Source organism: Malaclemys terrapin, chromosome 10 (genome assembly GCF_027887155.1).
Source record: "Malaclemys terrapin pileata isolate rMalTer1 chromosome 10, rMalTer1.hap1, whole genome shotgun sequence".
Lineage (NCBI taxonomy): Eukaryota > Metazoa > Chordata > Testudines > Emydidae > Malaclemys > Malaclemys terrapin.
The window spans coordinates 76,840,070-76,864,199 of NC_071514.1; the positions used below are offsets into that span (position 1 = coordinate 76,840,070).

At 52.0% G+C, this 24,130-nt stretch overlaps 1 protein-coding gene across 1 annotated transcript; it reads left to right on the forward strand.

Annotated features, from left to right (window-relative positions):
• The first annotated feature begins 1,177 nt into the window (after positions 1–1,177).
• Positions 1,178–23,667, forward strand: LFNG (LFNG O-fucosylpeptide 3-beta-N-acetylglucosaminyltransferase). Its single transcript, XM_054041724.1, has 8 exons — positions 1,178–4,718; positions 16,302–16,350; positions 18,135–18,234; positions 18,655–18,808; positions 19,158–19,243; positions 19,698–19,863; positions 20,520–20,605; positions 21,050–23,667. The coding sequence occupies exons 1-8, from the start codon at positions 4,278–4,280 to the stop codon at positions 21,114–21,116; spliced, it is 1,149 nt and encodes a 382-aa protein (XP_053897699.1). The 5' UTR covers positions 1,178–4,277; the 3' UTR covers positions 21,117–23,667.
• Positions 23,668–24,130: the final 463 nt, after the last annotated feature.

The following is a 24,130-nucleotide window of genomic DNA, read 5'->3' on the forward strand; positions in this document are numbered from 1 at the left end:
GCATGGCCGGCTTTAGGAAGTGCGGGGCCCGATTCGAACAGTTTCGACGGGACCCCGGCACAGATGACTAAAAAAAAAAACACGTAAAAAAACATGTGGTGCTTGTACTCACCGGGCGGCGCTCCTAGTCTTCGGCGGTGGGTCCTTCACTCACTCCGGGTCTTCGGCGGCACTGAAGGACCTGCTGCCGAAGTCCTGCCGAAGACCCGGAGCGAGTGAAGGACCCGCCGCCGAAGTGCCGCCAAAGACCCAGAGCGCTGCCGGGTGAGTAAAAATTAAAAAGCAGCCTCTAGCCAGGGAAGGGATTCTCGGCCACTTGCCCCCACCCCGGCAGCCCTGCCACTGGGCGCGGGGCCCGATTCGGGGAATTGGTGGAATTGGCCTAAAGCCAGCCCTGCCTGGATGGTACCATGTTGATCTTGGGATGGGCACAAGCAGGTGGGAGGAGAAGAATCTCCCAGAGGCTGTTCCATCGGCTAGACGTTCCTGAGCTCAGGTGGGGAAATAGGTCTCCTGCAGGAGGCTTATATATTGTGGGTGAGGACGGAATCAGAAGAGAGATGCCTGAAAAGGAAGTCTGTGGACATGCAGCTGGAGTTCAGCATATTCCCCAAAGAGGAAGGGAACAATGAAAAAGAAAGTCAGGCGTCTCCCCTGCCAGGCAGTTGGCATCAGCTGGCTGACCACTAACCCTGGGTGGAAAGGTTCTATTCTGCATACAGCTGAAACCTCCAGCTACCCGCCTGCAGCAAACAGGGACTGGGGGGGGGGAGGCTCCAGTAATCAGTTTACATGGTGCCCTGAAGACTGGGAGCCTTGTCTGGATGTTTGCAGTGTTGAGACTCCACAGACTCCTGACACATCGTTTGGAGCCCAGCAGCAGACAGACTCGTTATTGTTGCTGTCATTGTGCAGTGACTGCTGGCATGGACGGCAGGCTGGCAGCCGTGCAGCAGCTGGCCTGACAGGGACCTGAACATCTGTCTGCAGCGCTGATCCCCAGCCACTTCCGCGACCTCGAGAATGGATGAGCAGCTGGCTGAGGAGAAAGTACATTTCCTCCCTTTTGGCGCCTTTAGAAAGAGGCTCTCTTTTTATTCAGGGTCTTGCCTATGGTGCTTTTCTGCAGCCTCTTGACAGGAGGTTTCTGTGCAATCAACTCAGAGACCCAAAAAATACATCAAAACCCCAAGCTGCAGAAATAATGTTTAGTCATGAGTTTGGGATTCGGTTACTGTATTTGTTTGGTTTGATGTCTATTAAAATAAGGCTTCTCTGAGGTTTTTTTTGATGGCTCCCTCCTCAGACTCTCTCTGTGCCATGCAAAACAAACCCATGTCTAAAGGCTTCCTGTGCATCCCCCTACACCAGGAATATGATTAAAGGGTTGAGCAGAGCAATGCATATCATAAATATGGGGAAATGCAAACAGTCATGCTTGCCTTGGAAAATATTCTCCCTGCCTTCGTCTCTGTTGGTATCAGTAGCATTGTTTACACAGCATCAGAGCTGAACATGGCATAAAACAGTGAACGGGACAAGGTCCATTCCCCAAAAAGCTGTAGTCCATTATTATTTGTATTATGGTGGTGCCTACAGACCCCAGGCAAACTCAGTCCCCTTGTGCTAGGCACAGTGCAAATACACTGAGAAACAAACCCATGTACCCAGCCAGTAATAGTTCCAGGGAGGATTATGATAACTAAACACCAGTAACAATACTTTACATGACACTTTTCATCCATAGATCTCAAAGAGCTTCACAAAGAAGGATCATTGTCCAGATGGGGAACTGAAAGCACATAGCTGCACTGGAATATGTTTGCTAAAATGTCCCACCATCTCAGCTCCACTGTGTATGCAGAGCTCCAGGTGGCAGTTGGTGTTCGAAGCACCAGGTCATCTATCCTCGCTCAGAGCAGGAGAACATGACATGGTTAAAATGCCAGTGGGCACCATCTATGCTAGCTCTCCTACAGTAAAGTGGAGCGGAGACAGTGGGGAATCACAGCAAATATCCTAGTACAGACAGGACCCAGAGAGGTTAACCTGTGATTTTTCCCAGGCTCCCATAGGCAAGAATGGGAACAAACTCCTGATTCTCAATTTGATCAATATAAAATTAAGTGGTGGTGGGGGGTAGGGAGGGGTTAGTACTGCCAGCCTTAGAAGAGGCCGGTGAGAAACTTTACAGTATGAATTGAGTATGTGATCTGGGTGGTCCGCTTCATGGTAACCTCTTGGATACAGTTGTGAGAAAACCCCACTGTGCCCAATCCTGCTTTGGTCTCTGCTAATCAGTGTCCCTGTGCATTGACTGTTCTGCCTGCCATAATAAATCAGGCAGAAATTGAAAAGTGGGGGAAATAGAAACCAAAGAGGTAATTCAATTTATAACAAGGTTGTTCCTGTTTGGTTTGGTCACACTACACAGCCATGTAGAAGTCCCAGATCAACACACAGCTTTAGAATCTCAGGGTCTGGGGCCAGCAATAGCTGGACAGAAGCCAGGGCAGGCAATGCTGACAACGCCTGCACAAGGAAGCAGGGAACAGTTCCCCAGAGAAAGATACTGTAGAGCTTCCATTCAGTTAAAGATATTGCCATGCGTGAGTGGAGGAGGATGGTGAGTCTGGGATACGGAGGGAATGAATAGGGCTGTACAGACACTATTCAACATCACCACAGAGATCATGAGGATGAAGGTACCTTTGTGAAATAACAGCAAGTGTAGAGGCAAGGAGGAAAGAATCACTGGAGGCTAGAGACAGCTGAAAGTGGGTGGCAAGGGGATTGCTCAGACAGAGACAGTTTGGTAAAGGCTGCATTGGTGTACCACATGCAAAGTAGAGAAGGCAATTTCTTCACTGCCTACCCTGAGATGCCTCAACGGAATAATGTATCTAGAAACTTTGAGAAATGCCCCCTATGATAATATTACATAATTCCTGAGCTCAGCTGACAAAGCTAAGTCGATTGGGCAATACAGCTGGCTCCGAGACTGATTTTCACACCTTTCTTCTGCAAATGTATAACCATTAGAGATGAGCTCCAGCAGCAACATTTGAATCTGGACTTTGAAAGCTCTACATTTCAAAGGTATTCAGATCAGGAGTTTGGTTTAGTCCATTTAAAGAGAGAATCCATTTGCAAAATTTGGATCTGGCTCCAAGTTTACATTTTTAAAACCTCCTACATTTAGGGGTGCTCAAATCTGGGGATTTGGCACGTGCTCATTGCTACATTACTATTATTTCAACACCAAGAAGAGTGCTAGGAACGTTACAGAACAAATAGCAAGACATGGTCTACACCCCAAGGAGTTTACACCCTAAGGCCCTGATCCTGCAATCGGATCTGCTAGTGCTGAAGGGTGGGCTCTGCTCCACCCAGGTTGGGGATGGGGGAAGAGGGGTCTGTGAGAGTAGATCTGAGGGTGGGATCAGGAGCTAGCGTTAATGATGTGACAAGCAGGGAAGGGATGGGGTGGGGAAGGATAAGGATTACAGTAAGAGGCTCACATGGTGATTTAGGGTAGATGTTTGCATATCTTGAGGCTACAATTTAAAGTAGTTTATTAATAATAATACTATTATTATCATTATGCTTATTATCTGGCTCACTTCTTGGGGGTGTATAACACTCCTTGTATTAGGTGACATGTATGTACAAGCACTGTGCATAGGGCTGGAGTTTCTGGACCATGCCCATGAAATACTCTGCCTTAAAAATGGCATTGCCAGGAGAGAAAAAGCTCTTGCAACAACCTTCCCCCTCCAGCTCAGCACCTCGGCGCTGGTCTGTAAACACCCACTCAGCGCAGCTCCTGCTTTGTCTCCGGACCAGCCTCCCAACCTGCCCGGTGTATAAGGGAGAACTTGGCAATGGCCGGGCTAGTACCGCGGCGTCTGCTCCCAGCCCCCTGCAGCGCGCCCACGTGGGAGACTCGCCGCCAAAGAAGAACGAGCCCAAAGGACAGTAGCTACGTTCTGAGCCCGCCCCTTTAGGGGCGCGGCCTGGGAGAGCCCCGCCCCTCCAAGAAAGCCTGGCATAGGAGTTCGGCCTGGGGGCGTGGGGAGAGGAGTTTTTAAATTGCTGCTGCCGCTGAGCTGCGGGCGGACTGGGGCAGTCGCTGCACAGAGCCGGGCATAGCACCAGGCGGTGACACCTGCCAGGGATTAGCGAGGCCGCTGATCTGGAAGTCACCCGGAGCGGTATTGGCAGAGTCGCTTCAGTCCAGCTGTGTGCAGCCTTGAGCCGCGTAAGGGGTTGGTAAGATGCTGAAGAGCTGCGGAAGGAAACTGCTCTTGTTCCTGGTCGGGTGCATGTTCACCTGCCTCTTGGTCCTGATGGCGGATCAGCAGAAGCGGCAGGTGGAGGACCTGGGAGGAGAAGGGGGCCGGCGAGCTTTGCAGAGCTTGGCGAGCCCGGGTGAGCCGGAGGGCCTGCCCCGCCAGCCGCAGCGGCCGGAGGGCGAGCCCGGCTTGGCCCCCCGAGAAGTGAAGAGCTTCACCGATTACTTCAGCAAGCTGAGCCGGGGCAGGCGGGAGGCGCAGGACGCCGGCAGCCTGGCCCCGCGCCGGGAGGGGACCCCGAGGCCGGCCCTGGAGGACATCACCGCCCAGGATGTCTTCATCGCGGTGAAGACCACCAAGAAGTTCCACAAGGCCAGGCTGGAGCTGCTGCTGGACACCTGGATCTCCCGGAACAGAGACTTGGTGAGTGGCGGGGCCGGGGCCAGTGGGGCGCGGGGGGGTTTGCAGCCTGCCTGCGGCCGGGGCTTGCTCTCCAGCCTTCGGGAGCAGCAGGGAGCCGTGCCAGGCCGCGCTGGGAAGCACTAATGATCTGGCTAGTGCCTGCATGCCCAAGCGCCTCCAAGCAGAGCCTCCCGCCCTTGGCCTGGGGAAGGGAAATTGAGGCACATTCCAGCAATGCCCCACCCTCCTCTCCCTCCATTGCTATTGACCTCTATTGACAAACCTGGAGGGGGGGCTTTGGGAGGATCATCTCTCTTCTCTCCCGTTCTCCCCCCCCCCCCCCCCCCCCCCAGCCTGGGCTGCCAGGGAGTTAACGTGAAGCAGAAGTTTCACCTCTTTTCAGCAGGGGCCTTCTGCTTCCCCCAGCTGGAGGATTCAGGTGTATCCTGATGGATTCAGTGTCCCTGCACAGCTGACAGGCACAAATCGGATCTGAAACGCCTTCCTACCTTGGGCCTGCGCCCTACACACTCCGGAGCCTTTGGGTTAAAGTGCCTCTGAAGCGTAGCCGCTCTGGTCTCTCAGCAGCAGGGATCTTTAACGAGACCCTGTGTTCAGGTGCCTGTTTATTCCTCCTCCTCTCGCTGCCTCTGCCAGGAGACTGGGGAGGAGGAGCATGAAATGCAATTTGTGTCGCTGGCCTGGACTTGTCAGATGTAAAACAGAGGCTGAAGTCCAGAGCTCTTTAGCATAAAGAAAAGGGGAGGGGACTGAGAGTTCTCAGGGTTGTTTAGAGACTGCTGGGGGGGGGACCCCGCAAGCATCAAACCCCTTTTCTTCGCCTGGAGCAGCCATGTCTAGGCTGTCAGCTCACTATTTAAAGAAGGAATTAAGCAGCATTTTCAGAGAAGTGTCACTTGCATTAAAAGCCTGTTCACAAGGACATCTCAGCAACTCCTGCATGGCGGGGAAGTAGCATTTCTGTTTCAGAGGGCACCATCTGGCCCATACCTCAATATAGAGCCTAAGCAGTAATAACAACACCTTATAGCACCTTTTCACCAGTGGATCTCAAAGCACTTTACCAGGGTGACTAACATTATCCCAGTTTTGCAGATAGGGAAAGTAACACACAAAGTTGCAATAGCAGAGCCAGGAATAGAACCCAGCATCTGTAGACTGTAGCACCTTGGCTCTGATGCCTAAGGAGATGTCTTTCCTCTTGTGGTATCCTCTCAGAAGCCAGGCATGCACTTAGATACTTCAGTGCCAGGCCAAGTCTGAATTACGACGACATTTGCAGGGTACTGGGTAGATTTCTGGTACCCAGATACTGCCGCGGTGGGTGTGCTCAAAATGCACAGACAGAGGGAGAGACCAGCTGACCCCAGGTTCTGGGGCTGAGAGCGCTATGGAATACAGTCTGTTTGGGTGGGAATTTTGGTAACCAGAAATACTGTGGGATTTCGTAGAGTTTAAGGCCAGAAGAGACCATTATTATCTAGTCTGGCCACCAGTACATACTTTGGCTGAGAGAATTCACCACCACCCTGATCTGTTCTCCCTCTCCCCCCAAGCCTCCTGTATTCGTGACCAATTGTCTCACATTCTCCACCAGTGTCTTATCCATTATTCTAGTACTTTATTTAAAAAAAATAAATAAATAAAAGTAAATCCACTTGTTTCCTTAGGAAACTTGCTTTTGCCATTTGCTCTCCTTACTCTGGAATTATTTTGATCATCACACAGCTTCCCAAGCAGATTATGCCTGTTCTTAACTGAATGAGACTTTCCCATTTTCTCTCCCCAATTCATCCCCTTCCATCTTCATCCATTTCCTTACGGGCTCTCTCTGGGCCTGCCATGCGGTGAAGTGGGCTCGTGTTTCTCACTCAGGAATAATTTGCAGCAGACTTACGGCATCACTTCCATTGGACACTTCAGTCACACGTTGCTGCTGACAAGCTGTAAGGTCACTGTGAATGCCACTGGCTTCTATGGGAGTGGACCTGCTCCTTTACTCAGGAGATCTCAACGGCCTGGCAGTGGCTCTGCCGTTTCTCCCTGCCATGGTTAGTTAGTGGAAACTCTTAGCTGCTCTTTTATGTTCTGCAGCCTCTGAGAAGGGGGGTGGGCTGGAGGTGGATAAATGCCCTGAGCACCTACAGATGATCCTGGGAACGGCTGTTCTCTTTTTCTCATGGACTCTGGCTTTCTTCTGGGTTTTTGTTTTGTTTCGTTTGTCCGTTTGGATTCCCAGAGTCCTGAATCTCAGCTCTCACGCTGTCCCCCTGGGCAAGCTAACAAAGCCTCTTTTCTCCCAAGCGCAGAGAAAAGGCTTCACAGCCTCTTGTGTGGTGCTTTCCATGGGAACCAGAGAGCTGGAGCTTGCAGTGTCCAGGTCAGGTTGCCTAGAGATGAGGGCCAGGAAGCCAGGGGGGCTGCAGCTCAGAGAGGTGCCCCACTAACAAGCTGTTGAGTGATGTTCTTGTACAGCACTTGAGGGACAAGCCTTGGAGAGAGAGAGTTGAAGTTACTGAAAACTCCTGCAGAAGGAAGGACAGCGAGCTGGCGAGGGGGTGGTGGGAATGTGTCCCAGTCTTTCCTCACGGGCCTAGCTGCTGTAACCAGGAAACTGACCCTCCATCTCAACGGGCCTGACCGCTTTTGTTGCCCCTTCCAGAGAGGCCGCAGGGAAGCGAATCTGTCTCTTGCCTGCACAGTTTCCTCTCCTACCAAGAAGCCCTGTAACAGCAACTTCGGGGCACCCTGGCTTCCCCAACCGTTAGTTCCTCTTTTGCTTTCGCTTATGGTCTATCTATGCACCTTAGAGTGTAGTGTGCGGGGGGTGGGGGGGGGCGCTAGAGGTGTGGGTGGTATAGTGGTGAGTTCCTGCCCTCGGGCTCTGCACTTTTGCTGGAAGCTTCTCCTGAAACCTCTCCTTAGGAGAGAGCTGGCTGAAGCTCAGTGCTTCATACGAACAATGCTCTGGATTAGTAAAGGGGGGGTTTCGGCTGAGGAGTTGCCTGTGCTAAAAGTATGGCTCTCAGTCTGAGTCAGGCCTCCCTTCTCTGGGTCCTGGACCAGCTCTCCCTTTTGTTTTGCCAACAGCCTCTCAGCGTTCATGCTACTCTGCACCCTGGCTGCAGGGCAGGAGTGGAAATTCTTAGGGACTCGCCCAGAATCCCCTTTGGCTAATAAACACATCTAGTTCTGCCAAAGCAGAGAACAACCCTCCCTGTCCATCCGTCCATCCCCCTTTCCCCTTCTGAATCAAAATCTGAACCTTCCCCTTTGTAATTACACTCAGGGCCATGTCTGTTTTTAAATGAACGGCTAAAGGGTTAAGTAATATAGGGGAGAAGGGGTTAAAGCTGCCAGGTGGTTCCAGTTTGGAGAGATGATAGGAAGGGGGAATTGCTATTGTGTTGTCTTCTTGGATACTCTTTGTTCAATATACAATAGCCTCAGTTTCCTGTGTTCTGTCTGATCCAAGATATTGCAATGATATCATGTGGTAGGGGACCCCCCCTTCCTCCTTTTATCTGAGCAGTGGATAGGCCTTGGCTTCACCCCTGCTCCCCAATCCTGCACCTAGTCCCCCGCTTCAAATGTGCTAGCCCAGACAGGCTGTTTTTTGGAGAGAGGTTGTTCCTCCCCGCCAGCATCTTTTGAAGAGAGTTTGCAGCTGTGGCTGACTCAGCACTTGAATACTTTACACCCAGCAGAGTGGTCTGGGGAGTGTTTGCACTTTAAAAAAAAAAAAAAAAAAAAAAAGCCCCAACATTGTGAAAAAATCATAACTGCAAGTTCATCCCCCCCTCACCCCCCTGGAATTCCGTCTGAGGAGTTGCAGTGACAGGACTGCACAAGGACCACGCTTCTTGTACAGGGCCCCGAGTGAATGTTCTCCAAGCAGCTTGGTGGGCTTGCTCCCAGGAGATGCATGGAAGAGCAGCGTGATTAACTCTGTTGCAAGGATATTCTCATTTCCAGAAGTCTGGCAGATAATTGCAGGTCCTGATACCTATTCCAGCTAGTTTACTCGAGAGGAATGTGTTTACCTTCCAGAGAGCACAGGCAGTTCCCAAATTTTCCTAGCACCTTGGCCAGAATCCCTGTCCTCGGGGGTAACGGCCTGCTGGGGTGTGCTGTGTGCTGACATGCTCCCAATGGGCCGTATGCATTCATGTGTACACAGCAAGTATAGCTCTGTGTCCTGTTTACACTCCAAACACAGGTGTGGGCTCTGTCCAACCCAGCAGGTGGAACTGGGCTGTTGGAGCTACGCCAAGCCAGTTCTGGCCACTCCACTGCAGCTCCCGTCCAGAGGGGAGTGACAGTTCCCTGGGTTAAGTGCACGGCTCCTCTCCCTTCAAACCTGGGCAGGTTAAAGACAAACACATATGGGGCCTGAATCTGGGAGGTGCTAAGCCCCCTGCAACACCAGCTGATGTCTACAGGAGCTGTAGATTCTCATTCCTGCTCAGGCCCGTATGAAAGCAGATCTCCCAGGCAGGGGTGTATTCTATGGGAGATGGTGGTTGTTTTAAAGGGAGGGCAGGGTTATCCTTGGACACCCGATGATCTGGGGGTGTGTAATGCTCTTAATTGCGTGCCCCAAGCAATGAGGTATTTCTACTCGGACTTCAATAAGAGCACTTGAAATATAAGTCTGCGAAAGACACGTGTGGCGCGTGAGCTGGGGGGAGAGAGGGGTGGGTCCCTAATTGCACAAGGAGCTCATTGTTCAAGGGGGATTATTAAAAATAATAGCTTTTTAAATTACAGAGAGGAGGACTCTTCCTGTTACTGAAAAGCGAAGGGGCGAGAGCGCGCTCCGCTCCTGTTTGGGAATGCCTTGTAACCTCAGGATTCACGTGCTCCTGTCCGTTAAAAGGATCATGTTCTGAGATTAGGGGTCTCTGTGCCAGCCACAGCCCCCCGCAGCAGGGGGAAGTCACAGATCAGACAGCTAGGCAAGAAAGGGGCCTGGACCATCAAACTAAGCATTGAAATGAGCTGGTGACTTTCTCCCCAACTACCTTTTTTTGTTTAGTTTTGTACTTGCTGTTTGGCCCATCGGCGCTTGAGCTGGGTTTGTTTGCAGTAAACATGTGCTGCAAAGGGACAAAAGCCAGGCAGGAACCTGTTTCAGCTGCTAATTCTCTGCTCCTTCCTCCCCTGAGTAGTGACTTTTCCAGCTGGAGGATGCAGCAATGAACTGGAACCATCCAGCCAAACCTGCTGCAATCCTCCCACTGCCAATTTCAAAATGACACCGTTGCCACCTGTCAGATCAGCCAATGCGCACAGGTGTCTCCCCCCAAAACATCCTAGGGCCGGGGAGGGCTGTCTCCTTTTAGGTACTGTCCTCCAGGTTAGTCATTGCATTCTTTCTTGCAGGAGAGCATGGTGCTTTAGACACAACATTGGCAAGCCCCTGCTCCAAGGACTGTATAACCCCAGCCTGGGCCCCAGAAGCTGTATGCACCTGAGCTCTCCTTGGGTTCAATGGGAGCAGACGGTGCTCAGCCCCTTACAAGATCAGGCCAAGCGTCACGCATGATGAAGGGGAAATGACACCAGTACCGGGAAAGGGAAGGATGAGATTTATGCAATAGATGGTCATGAGGTCCTCTGTGCAACATGCATCACGTTGGTTCCTGTTTTCAATGCAGTTGGTGCAGGAGAGGATCAGCAGTAAGACCCAGACGTTTGTCTCCTGAGAGTGTGTCATCCCTGTAGGTATTTCTGGTCCATTTTAAGATGCAATAAAATTGAGACTCGGTCTTGGGCAAAGGCCGAGAGAAGAGATGGTCGGGACCAATTTTCCCTGCTTGCTAGGTGGGTGGAGTAGGAGCCTTATGGTTGGATCCTGCCATCCACGCTGTTGTTCGTCACCAAGTAAGATCAGCCAGGGAGCTGTGAGTAACTGCAAGGGCTGAGCTAGGATTTCACTGCAAATAAGGGGAAGTGAGTCACTAAGAAAAGAGAAATGGAGGAAAAACCTCCCCCCCCCCCCCCCCCACGACAGTCTGCACTGGCAGTCTCTCCTTCCCCCATGCAGGGAGCTGGGCCAGGCTGGGCAGGACCTGCTGTGCAGCAGCAGAACAGATAGAGCACCCTGTGCTGGGAGCTGAGTTCCTCTAGCAAATCCCTGTGGTACAGAACAAGGTGGGGAGGCGCACGCCAGTGGCCTGGTGTCTCTCTCCAACCCCCGTTATGCAGCAGTTTAAGGAACCTGGCCGGGTAAAGTGCATTGTCCTGGCCTTATTCTTTGGTGGTCGCTATTGTTGGAGAAGGATTTGGCATCCTGTGTTTCTTTAAATTGCAGCTTTTAGAACAATGAGGCTTCCTGTGTGTCCCGAGTCAGGGTCCCTGGCCAGACAATGCAGCCACTGAGCAAGCCGGAGACAAAGCCCTTTCTTTTACAAATTTAAGGGGACTTAAGTGTGGGGGAGAAAAGAGCCATGTAACTCCTTGCTCTCCTAAAGCAGAAGCAGCTATAACCAATGTCCAGAGAGAGCCTCTGAATGAGTGGGAAAGGGAGAGCGTTCACAGAGCACCTCTGCCCGCTAACAGCAGGCTGGCCTGTGCTTTGGTCCTCCAGACATTTATGGAACTGAATCCTAGATCTAAGGAGGTGCAACTCACGACTGAGCTGAGGCCTACAGGGCCTGATTCACCTCCCATTTATACCACTGTCAATCAGGAGTAACTTTGCTCAGGTCCAGCATCTTGCACTGAAGTCGGGAGTGGGGGAGAGGGGAATCTGGCTGAGAGATGCACTGTGTGCGTACGTGTGCACAGGCTAATCCGTGCATCTACTAATCCTCACACCTTACGGCTTACACAGAAAATCAACCATCTCCCCACCTATCACCAAAGATTTCCTTGCAGACGCTGTAGTGAGCTCCCTCTGGCTGGGACACTGTGGCTTTTATACAATGCACTGCTGCTGTGTATTTGCTGGGATCCCCACGAAGGCTCTTCAAGTGTTAAATGAGGCTGCCCAACGAACGAAGACCATGTTGGGAGGCACTGTCCTGGCTTTTCATTGTATCCATCTCCTAGCAGCTTCATAATACGTGTTGGGGGGTCTCAAGTCATCAGTGGGAATGGGCAAGGTTCTGTTGTTGTGGTTTAGCAAGAGAGCTTCAGCTGTGCCTATGCCTTGGCTCTCTTCCTGTGAGGGTGATCTGAGCATCACAGCTGGAGATTTGGGTATCTGGGACGTGCAGAGAGAGACTAGAAAAGCTTTTAATCTAAGCGAGCAGTTGAGTGTTGTGGGCATGGTGCTACCTATGCCCAGCCTCCACCCCCACAGCCCCAGTCTCCTTCTAATGAAGAGCCCAGCAGCCACAAGGATCAGAGGATCTAAATTGAAGGGGAGAGTGTTAAGGATGGGGCATTGCATCCATTGAATATCTAACCACATAGCAGATAACTGCCTATAACTGCCTTAAAGAGGGGACTCTCCAGGCCCAAGGAGGATGAAGTGTGCTGCTGAGAGGCAGCGAATCCCCTGGCTTTGTTGTAATCCTGGCGCCAAACACACACACGCACCCATCCCCCTTTCTTTTCCACTTTTCCTCTCTTGTGGTCTATTTCCTCCCTTCCATTCTCCCCAGACATCTTTCCTCCCAGCTGACCTGCCTATAGAGCCCTGTGTCCTATAGTGGATCCTGGAAACCTGCCCGGGAGGGGAGGTCACAGGAACGGGAGATCTCATCTACAAGAAATGTAGACAAGCTAATTAAAAAAAGAGAGAGGCTGTCCTTGTTTTGGTTTTAATTGAACCTTCTGGCTGGGTTCCTGCTTTGCGGAGATGCAGGAAGGGGGTGGGAGGCGGTGAACCTGCAAAGGCGAGATAGTCCCTCCGAGGTATCACGTAGGGCTGGGTGCAGGCTCTACCCTTCCTGCCCAGGCAGCAGGGAGACAGGCGGGCAGGCTGACTTTCCGGAGTTTCCTTCCAAGGGGCCGTGCAGTTCCCTGCCTGCCAGGAGGAATGGCAGAGTGCTTCTCTGAGAGGCCAGGAGATAGTTATATGGTCTCCTGTGGGTGGGAGGGGCGGCATCATCAGAATAACAACTTTCAATGCTGGCTAATAATAAACAAATGTCCACTTTGGTCTATTTATAGAAGCTGAGCTGGAGGATTAGTTTGGGGGTTATTTTCGGAGCAGGCAAAGACAGTTGTTGGAGACAGTGTTCCTGATCTAATCAAGCAAACATTTTCCTCTGTATTAAATCCCCAGTGGGTATCCTGCAAGGGTTCTGGTGTCCCGCCCCCGTCTGCTGGCCCCCTTTGACACATTCCAAAGAGATTGATTAAATGGATATTGGGCGGAGGGGAAGGCAAGTGCGGGGGGGAGGGTGCACACCTTTGGCAGCCACCGTGACTGAGACCAAACAAACTCATCTCAGAATGCAGGCGCAGCCACAGGCCTCGCGCCTCCTCGGGGTGGGGGCTTTATAGACTCCTTCAATCAGGAGAAGGCCCCAGTCCCAGTGTGTCTCTCTGGCCTGCCCTTTTCCTCCATGCCCCCAAGGCCAGGTGTGTGATTGCCTTTGTGCCAAGTCATACTGTCCCATTCCCCAGCCCCGAACCTAGCATGGGCCATACCACACTAGTGCCGCATCCTGCTGATGCGTATGCCCTGCCCTCCATGACACTCCCTCCAACTTACTGCCCTAGGCCTGTTAGCCCATGTTATGAGAACGGACATTCCTCCATGGTCCCTGTAACTGAGCAGCTAATGCTGTGAACCCTGAGAGTTGAGCCTCCTTATTTTGCTTTGCGTAACAAACTCTTCTTAGGCATTGTAACACCATCTAGCCCTTTGTTTGAGGTTCCCCCCATGCGGGATCCCCTTTCTCAGGGAAGGAGCAGAGCCCATGCGCACTCTTGCCCTCCACCCCCCCGGTCTCAGGTGCTGTCTGTCCGAGCCATCTTGTGCCTTTCCTGGAAGCATTGGCACATATGCAATTGCTTGATGGCTACACGCTCTCATTGGCAGTTTGGCTTTCATGCCTCAGATCAGCTCTATTCTCTTACACCAAAAAGGCCACTTGCAACCACCCCCCCAGTGAGCCCAGAGTCCAGCCCCCGATTCCATTCAGGAGCCCTGTAATGTCTGCTCTTCCCAGCCACTTCCCTGCCCCGGGGACCTGAGCAAACAAACTTGGCTTCCCCTCCCTCTCCCCCGAGTTAACCAGCCCAGCTGTATGCTAATGGGGGAGCAAACACATTGCTGCTTAACTCTCCTGGCCTGAGTAAAGTCAGGCAGACGCATTCAAGCTATTGTCCCCACTTCTAGAACAAAAAAAGCCCACTGCGGGGCCGGACTGACTGATGGGTGGCGACGAATTTCCAGTTCACTTGTAATTCATCATTCCCAGGCCTCTGCCCCCCCCTCCAATTTCTCTTTGTCTTTCTTCCTTTGCGCTTTTGTGCGTGTCTGGTTTTTACAGCGCTTGGCAGCTGGTTGTGGTTTCTTCTCTCTCTCTCTCTCTGGCTTTGTTTGCTACACGCTGATTGATTGAGATTGCTTTCTCACCCTTCCCTCCCCCTCTATTGCCTTCCTCCCCCCCAAAAGTCCAGGGTAAACCAGCAAGATGGTCCTCTGGAGCCAGCCAACATACGCTGAGAATTAGCTATGTAAATACGGGAGTGCAGCCAGGCAGGTGGCTCAGGTAATTGGGGTGTGTGTGTGTGGAGTTTGCCGTTGGGCACCAGGCCAAGCGGCAGTTGAAGGCGATTCAGTTACCTGGGAAGCTGGCTGAGTGCAGGGGTGGAGGTGCGCCCCGCTCTGCACACACGAGCGCACAGACAGGTGCAGGGAGCTGCATTGATCAAGGCTGCCACCCCAGCCCCACAAGCTGGGCGAAGCCGGGCTCGTGCCAGACCTGAACAGCTGCTGCCACCTGACCTCCAACTCAATAAACAAAGGCTATGAGACGGGCCGTGGAGGCCGCAGAAGGGGGGGAGGTGCTAGCTCAGGGTGCCGGGACAGAGCCAAGTGGGTGCATGCTGTTGACACAGGTGTGGGATGAAGCCAGCAGGCCGCCTCCGCACACCATGGGCAAGCAGTGCAAACACACCTGCTTATAGCCGTGCAGAGGCCGGTGCACACACTGTTTAGCAGAGCCAGGTGGGCTGAGCAGGGCAAGCCTTTGGAAGGACTCAGTTCCACGCGTGAACCTCAGGGCCTGAGCCAGCACTGACGTCAGTGACAGAACCCCACTGGTTTCAATGGGAGCAAGAGTGGTTCCTTAGCATGCTGTCTCTCTAAGTGAGGCCACAGCTCAGCTGCATCTCCTTACAGGTGACTGTAGGTCCCTCCACTCAGCCCCACATTCCTCTCCACCCCACATCTATCTGGTGCAATCCCACTGCCTGGGACTGGTGCTTATTCACAGCATATGCCGTAGCGTAACAGCAAGATCATGGAAAACTCAATACAATTAAAGAAACTAAGGCCACCGCCTTGCAAGCGGCTGCCTCCGCTGCGTTCTTAGGTTGTGCCCCTTGCCCTGTGGCTTTGTGCTGAAGGCCCATGTTGTTACACACTTGGGCCCTGGCAGTGAAATGACGTTCCAGAGATCTGGGCAGGCACACACAGCTGAAACCCAAGTAACTGTGACTGCAGCTCAAACTTGGGGGGAGCGGCACCTCCACTGCAGAGGAGGTTGGGAAGCAGGTGGTGCAGACACTGTTTCCATTTTCTTTCCCCTGTGGGAAGGGAAGCTTTAACCCTTTGCTGTTAAAGGGTCAGGCCTTCTGTGCTGTTTATTTTTTTTTACGGGGGGTGGGCAGAGAGGGGGATTAAAATGAGGACACGTAGCTCCCTGCAGAGGAAGGCGCAGTGGGTGTGCATCTCACCCCAGCTACTTTTAAGGGGAAACACCTGCTTTCAGGGTGAAACCTTAGGCACCTTTCCCTCTTGTCAGGGAGGAGTTTGCTGTGTGTGTTTCAGTGAGATCCTTCAAATCCTACCGTTTTCCAAAATTTCCTTCAGTCCAGCAATCCCAGCTCACAGCCCTGGTGCCCACCCCCTTCCCCACTTCCAATGAGTGTATTGATTGTTATCCTAGCTCTATGATGGGCTGTGATCAATATGTTCATTAGGCTGAGATTTTTAACCCAATAGCTTCCTTAAAGAGAAGCAGAGATGGGCTGGAGCCACAGAGCTGGCCTCCAAATTGCCTCCAAGTTCAGGGGTGCTTGGATCTAGGGTTAAGGTTTGGGCCTTAAGAAGAAATGAGTGACAAGCACCCACTCCCCCTGACCCCTTGATTGGTATTGAATGGTTTAGCCTCTAGTGCGGCTAAGACAGAACCATAACAAAAAGCTTGATCAACACCCCCTTCCAGCAGGCCTTGATAGTGCTGAAGTCACTTTCTGCCCTTTCCTACCCTGTAGTTAGGGTGGTCGGGCAATAGCCATGGTCAGTAGCAGGCCCTTTTCCTCCAGCAGCACCTGCTGCCTGGAAATCTTTGGAAAATGGAATGCAGCAGAAGTAAATTCCCCCAGGGGAAAGGCACAAAGCCGCAGACCCGTGTTATGTCAATTCTAATGACGTGTTATCGTCTCTTTCAGACCTTCATCTTCACCGATGGGGAGGATGAAGAACTGAAGAAACGCACAGGTGAGTCAACCAATCCCATTCTGGTCTCCTTTCTGGCTGGCGCAAGCCTGGTAGAAGTTTAGGCACCTCAGTGGGCTCTTTGAATCCAGCAGTAAGCGCAAGATGCACACGTCATTGCTCTCTGAGGCTGGACTAGTTCAGCCTCCCAGGTTACTTCCCTCCCTCCCGCTCCATGATTTCAGGAACGAGGGGACTAAACCATCTGGGGGGTGGGATGGGGGGAGCTTTAGATGGTAGCAAAACTTTTCTTAAATACTTAAAAGGGGCCAACTTTTGCACTTGGGCTGGAATTTTCAGAGGCGCCCACAGCTGGCACCAGATTTTTGAAACCGCATTTAGGCGCAAAACAGGCAACCAGATTTTCAAGCCAGCTGAGCAGTTTGGGAGCTGACCTGTTCTGAAAAAGCTGGCCCTGTGTGTCACAAAGGGAGCTGGTGGGTGCTGGGCACTTGTGGCTGTCTGGGCCTCTGTTACGTCAGTGTGACACCACTGAAATCATTGGCCGCCCCTTTACTAATTCACAGCACCCCGACTGTGCCCTTTGGCCTGGTCTTACTCCAAGCCAGGACTCAGGAGGTGGGTTTCAAGGCCGGGGCAGAAATTGAATGCGGTGGTGGCGCCCCCTTGAGGATCTCAGGGGGAGGAGAACGCTGCTCTGAGAACGAGGCGGTTTGTTACAGTGGTGGCCTCTGGGGAAGATACCCAGCTGAGATTCCCTTGTCAGAGATAATGGAGGTCACAAACGATGCTGCCGCCGTCCCTTCCCCCACCTGCCCTTGGTGAAGCGGTCAGTGCAGCCATCTGCCCTGTAGCGGTTTGATCCTGTGTCTCCCTTCTGAGGCAGGGGAGAGCAACAAGGTGCCTTTCTAGGGATTTTTCCCATCAGAGCGCTGTGATTAACTGGAACCCAAGTAGCTTTCCACAGAGGGCGGGAAAGGGACTTACTCAGTGAGTGTTTATTCAGCAGCACCTCCCCTCAAGTCTGGGGAAGGCCCTCCCTATTCTTCTGTTGTAAATGATTCCCTTTCAGGCCCTGAATCAATTCCCTTTGAGATGGCCCAGCAAATAACAGGTGGCCGGTGCTGGGAAAATGCAGCATGAATAGGCCAGGATTCTGGCTAACAGACCCCAGTAGAGGATCCAGTTCACATGCTCCACCCGCCCCCTTTCTGGGGGCTGAGTGCACAGCCCTGCAATGCAGGGATGTGGTGGCCCAATGTGTGCTTAGCACGGGTAGTGCTGAGATAGGGTCGATATCTCACACAGCCTTGGAAACAATTCCCTGGGGACTCCAGGCTTTTCCCCCGAGGACGCTCTCTGCTGTATACTTTTGACAGTGGCCGTGCCAAGCCTTTTATAAGGATATGCAATCCCGGTACAGAACACTGCAGTGTCTTGGACTAGGCCTGTGAAATACGGCTGTATTCTTTTCATTAGGATCCAAGATTGCTGGCCTTAGCCAGGCTGTAGGTTAGGGGGTCTTGGCCTTCCTGGGCCAGCTGCAGAGAGGCTAACAGGATTGTCTGGCATCTTTCTGGCCTGTCTTCGTTCTGCCCCACCCTTCCCTTTTATGTGTGAGGAACGTAGCTGCCCCTGCTGCTGTCCGTGAACCCTGCACTCAGTGAGGGGGCTGTTCCCTGCCACCTCTGCTTCCTGGGCAGCCTTGGGTGGTGGACAGGCAGTTTTGTTCGTTCAAGCAGATTGATTGTGTTTTTGGCGCGCGAGAGAGAGTCTCATCGGACTGACTGTCCCTCTTCTCTCCCCCCACCCTCTTCCCACCACAGCCAATGTCATCAACACCAACTGTTCCGCCGCCCACAGCCGCCAGGCTTTGTCTTGCAAGATGGCCGTGGAATACGACAAGTTCATCGAGTCCGGGAGAAAGTAAGAAGGAAATTAATGTCCAGAGAAAGACAGCGAGCGAGAGAGTGCGTGTGGGGTGTGTCCGTATGCATGCCAGTTTGTACACATGTGAGACTGCATGTGTGGCCAGGTGAAAGTGCTGGGAATGCAGGGGAGGACTCAAGCTGGAGAGCCTTCTGGTGACCAGCTACAATGTGGCTACCTGATTCTTTCCGTTTCCACGGACAGGCCTTGCCCCAGAATGGGGTAGTGACTGGTGCAGGGGGTTAGGAGTGGGTTCTGCTTGCTTGGCCTTGATTAAATCACTCAAACTCTCTGCACCTCATTTTCCCTGTGCCGAATGGGGATAACCGCTATCTACTGTTGTAAAGCAATCTGCTGGAAGGAGCTCTGGGAGTGCTGAGTATTACCGGACTAACTGGGTTGCTTCTGTTGCTCCAGGTGGTTTTGCCATGTGGATGATGATAACTATGTGAATGTCCGGACCCTGGTGAAGTTGCTGTCTGGCTACCCCCACACACAGGACATCTACATCGGCAAACCTAGTCTGGACCGACCCATTCAAGCCACAGAGAGGATCAGTGAGAACAAGATGGTAAGAGAGTAGGACAGTGGGTTTACTAGGGCTAACAGGAGGCAAAAGTCCAGCGGCATACTGAGCCCAAAGAGGGGGGTTTCCAGCTTTCACTGAGCTGGTGATATGTTGAAAAATGTCATCGTTTCGGAACGGAGATGGACTTTAACAGGGACCCACTCCTCAGCACCAGGCTTGGCTGTGCATCCTGTGTGCGGATGGAGGTTTGGGTCAGTTTAACCCACCCGGGAGCAGTCGAGACAATTGGGAGAATTCTCTTTGTGTTGCCTAAATTAGTAAGAAGTCCATGAGGAGGCAGGGAAAAGGACTGGTTTTAAGCCTCGCTGTTTTCCTTCTGTCTTTTTTGCAGCATCCTGTTCATTTCTGGTTTGCCACTGGGGGAGCAGGTTTCTGTATTAGTCGCGGGCTGGCGCTGAAGATGAGCCCGTGGGCGAGGTAAGGAGATCAGTACTTGGCACTGATGTTTCATAAGACTTCTAGAAAGTCCTGGATTACCTCTGTGCAGATCAGGATGGGGGAGGACACAGGAGATCAAAGATCACTGGTGACTTGAAATTCAACTGCATCCTGAAGTCCAACTCTTTGTGGGCTTGGTTGATTCCATCCCAATATCTAGTGGTCTGAAGTCCACATCATCCGGCTGGGTGCTCAGAAGAGACCCACAAAGAAGCTAGGAGGGAGACTAAATTGCTCTAGTCCTAAAGACATTTCTCTCTGTAATCCAGGGTTGAGGTCATTTGACAGGGCAGAGAGGCTGAATTCCTCCTACCCCCACCCCATCAGTAGGTAGGGCGTGTCTCCAACTCCGGGTTGGGACCCATTGGCGCAGCGTTGAGGATAGTTAACTCGGTGCAGAGCGAACTCACATGCTCCCTTCTGTCTCCTACAGTGGGGGTCATTTCATGAGCACAGCAGAGAAGATCCGCCTGCCAGATGACTGTACCATCGGGTACATCATAGAGTCCGTGCTAGGAGTGAAGCTTATCCGGAGTAATCTCTTCCACTCCCACCTGGAGAACCTCCACCAGGTGCCCAAGACAGAGATTCACAAACAGGTAAACCTGGCTGCATCCAAGAAGCACTTTAGAGTTAGTGCAAAGGCAGGGAAGAGCCACATAGTCAGATCCTAGAGCCCTGGCAATGATCACAGGTAGAACAGGGGAGCGGGGTTATTTCTGTTCTCACCTGTTCCTGCATGAGCACAGAACCAGGATAGCTGTGTGCAATGAGCAGCAGGCCTCTTACCCCAGTGCATGATGGGCCAGGAAGGCCAGGAACTTAGGAAATTACTCTTGAGAACCTGTGATTGAACCCATAATGACACCACCTCAGCAGGAAGGAGGCTCCAAACCCCCGGGAGGGGGCATGGTTATCTCTGCTAGAGCTTTCCTTTGGGGGTTTCTCTAGTGCTGTAAATGAGACCGTGACCTCGCTACTGTACCTCATCATAGTGTCTGATTGCCTTGCAATCTTTCATGTATTTGCCCTCCTACCATGCCTGTGAGGCAGGGCAAGGCTGTTATCCCCATTGTACAGATTGGGCCCAGAGAGATGCAGTGACTTGCCCGCGGTCACTTAGGAAGTCTGTGGCAGAGCACGATCTGGAACCCAGGTCTCGGTCCCGGCTAGTACCCTAATTACTGGACCAGGCTGCCCCTCTGTCAAGAGCAGCGTCTTGCCCTAGCAACACCTTCACCTTTGTGCTCTCCAGGTGACGCTGAGCTATGGCATGTTTGAAAACAAGAGGAATTCCATCCACATGAAGGGAGCTTTCTCCGCTGATGAGGATCCATCCAGGTGAGCTGCGTCTTCCTCAGACCCCCACATTCGTGTTCAATCAGACGTGTTCCTCCTTTTACCCCCATACAACGAGGAAGCCTGGGCTTTAAAGGCAGGCAAAGAGCAGTGGAAATGATCCTCCGGCAATCAGGAGGTGGGACTGCAGCACTTGTAGACGTACCTGGGCTAGATGTAAGCTACCTGCGTAGAATCCTGGGTCCATACTCACATGGCCACCACCCATGCAGGTGCAGCTTCACTGCGATTGTTACTCAAGCTAGCTTTGCTCTAGTTCGGGTTTGTCTACACGTGCTGCAGTCCCACTTCTGAGCTGCAGTGTAGACAGACCCTCAAAGAACTAGCCTTTGCACGGCTGCTGCATGCAGCTATGGGAAAGAGGTGTAAGTGTTGTTAGCAGGTCTTGACTCGGGTGCTGATCGCTGGTTTTTCCCTCTCTTGCAGGTTCCGCTCCATTCACTGCTTGCTGTACCCAGACACGCCATGGTGCCCCCTGAATGTGGTGTACTAGGAGACGCATGTCCCCGTCAACCTCGTCCCAAGTTTCCCTGGTATCCAAAGGGCTTGTGGGACCTGTATGTGTGCATGTGATTTCCCTGCTGCGAGGCGAATGGTTATTATTGCTGTGATAATGCACAGTGTGTGTGGTTTATAGGCTGCTGTGCGGCCCCTCATCTCCCCTGCAGGTGGGGAGAGCAGATTTTTGGAGTGCTGTCTGCCTCCTCCTCTGACAGGCCGGGGGTACGTGGGAAAGGCTAGGTCCTGAGCACTTACACGTGTGGCCCAGGGCCAGGCTGGCTTGTGAAGGGTAAGTGTCCTGAACACCAGCCTGCGTGGCTCTACGTGTTGCTTTGCAGTGTTTGCAATTCTCATAGAATGTATGTGGAATAAGTGTGTGCCCTGGGCCAGGTCTTTACTGCCATGGCTTTCTTTTTCCGCTGGAATTTTACTCTCTATCCCATTCTGCCCAACCCTCACTCCCTTCTCTTCCTGCTTCCCATAAACCCAAGCTGCTTTATTCCACTACCTACCCACCCCTTCACTTTCTCCCCGAACCCTTCATCCTTCGGCTCCGGATACTGTTTCAGATGAAGGTTCATTGATAATAGTTGTGGTGGGAGGGGGGGGTTAATTCCACCCCTCTGCTCCCCTTTCTTGCTCCCCTTCTATGCTGGCTGTATTTTGGGGGGAACAGGGGAAGTTTGCTGGCTCCTGGGGCAGTTCTCTGGACACATTGGAGCCGAGTCCAGGAAATGCCCTGGAGGAATTTTGTACTTTGTGGTGTTTAGAGCTGGACTCTCAGAATCCCAGATCACTGTAGCACTGAAGGGAGACAGGCTGGGAGAAGAGGAGCAAGGAGAGGGGTTGGTGGTGGAAGCCGAGAATCAATGTTAACTCTGTTCACTGGAGTTCCCTATGCCTCGCTGAAATATTTTCAGTACTATAAAGCTATGCAGTATTTATATAGGATAATTTAAAGACATTTATAAAGGGGGTGGGGGGGGTTGCAAAGAGATGCATACATGCTGTGTCCATGTTTATGCTATATTTATATGGAGACATAATGTCTCCCTTCAGTGCAAAGTCTCTGCCCACTTACCCTTGCCTCTGGAGCATCTTCGCGGAGGGGAAAAAGTGCTACACATATTTTGTCCCTAACACTAGTGTCTATCAGGGCCAATTAACGTATGTAGAATGCACTGTCTATACCAATGAATACTTCAGGTTCAGTGGAGCGAAAACATTCAGGCTGGGTCTGTCCGGGGGCATTAGGTGCTCAGGCAGAGGGTGAATAAAGAGTATTGGGAGGATTGCCATTAAGGGTCCGATGTGGGTGTCCCACTGGTGCAATTCCACTGGCTACAATGGAGTTAGTCCCATCGCTATTGTGAGATCAGCAGTAGGCCCTGAACGCATAAGTCTTTGCCACAGCTATTGGTCCCATTCACCACTGAGCTTGAGGGGAGGAGAGAAGTTGGGCAAGCAGCTGTCAAGAAACACCCCTTTCTCCCAAGCACCATTTCTGGGCTGGCCCAGTAGCTAGGGGCCTGTTGGAGACTCAAGGTAGATGCTGGATCATGGTTGCTAGCCTGCTGAACGCAATGGGAGTCAGAAGCTTGAATCCCTGTGAGGATCTGGGCCTTAGTGCTGTGGAAGCTCTGTACTAAGGGCTGGTCTACACTAGGGGGTGGGATCGATCTAAGATACGCAACTTCAGCTACGCTATTCGTGTAGCTGAAGTCAAAGTATCTTAGTTCGACTTACCTGGCCATCCTCATGGCGGCAAGTCGACCGCCGCGGCTCCCCCGTCAACTCCGCTTACTCCTCCTGCCGAGGTGGAGTACGGGCATCGATTCGGGGATCGATTTATCACATCCCCGATAGATCGATTACTATCCGGCGGGTAGTGTAGACGTGGCCTTAGCATCTGGGAAAAGGAGCGCATTGCACTGCTCAACAGTGCCCCCTCTGGTCAATGGAGGATCAGCAGCTGAAGGGAGACAACTGTAGTTCGCTGCATAACCTGCTCCAGTGGACAGACGCTCCTGGCTTGTGCAAATCCCCTGCTCCTGCACTAACATTGACCTAAGCCTTCCTCGCCCAGTGGGTGAGGGCTAATTGTTCTCTGCATGGATAAGTGGGCAAAGGCAGAATGTATGTTTCCAATGAGAGGCTGAGTGAAAATGGCCCATAATGGGTGCGTCTGTAAATATCTTATTGCAACAGTAATTTTTTTTTACTGTGCTGTTTTTTTTGTTCATTGAGAATGATCTAGGGTTGAAATTTTTTTATACATTTTCTGTGGATCGGAAAAAAAAAAAAACCTTCTGAGAATCTGTTTGAAAATGAAATTGAAATGTCTTCTAACGATCACTTACCTTAATTTATGTGTTCCAGTATCTGGAACGTCACTCTCTGCTTTTCATAACTAGTATGTGTTTAAAAGAAATAGATTGGAAAAGAAATGACACGTGTTCTCAGGGAATTACACCCGATAGTTACCATGGAAACCCTGTGGTAGCCATCATTCTTTGCTTTCAATAAAGCAGCTTATTTGTTGATCACTGGCACATGGTTATTGTCTCTAGTTTGAACTGCATCCTGAGTATTTGGCATCACTCCCGTTCAAAGATGTACCTGCATAATTGTCCTCAAGGATGGCTAGGGCTGAAGGTTTTGCAGCCCATACCCCTCCAACACAATAGACCAACAACAAACTCCCAACAAGGCTGTTCTGTGAACATGCCCCACAGACTGCAGTAGCTAACCTGAGCCAGCGTTGCATTCTCTCCACCCCGGACCTACGTCCAACTCTCAAGAGGCTTCTCTAATGGAGCCCTCTTCCAAAAGCCTGCACCTGCAGTGATTGCAAAAAATACAGCGAGATTCCTATGCCCAGGGCCGGCTCCAGGCACCAGCCCTCCAAGCATGTGCTTGGGGTGGCAGCTGGAGGGGAGCGGTGCTCACCCAGGGAGAGCGGGGCCGCGGCCGGGCTCGCTGCCCTCCCCCGGCGTTCCGGAGAGA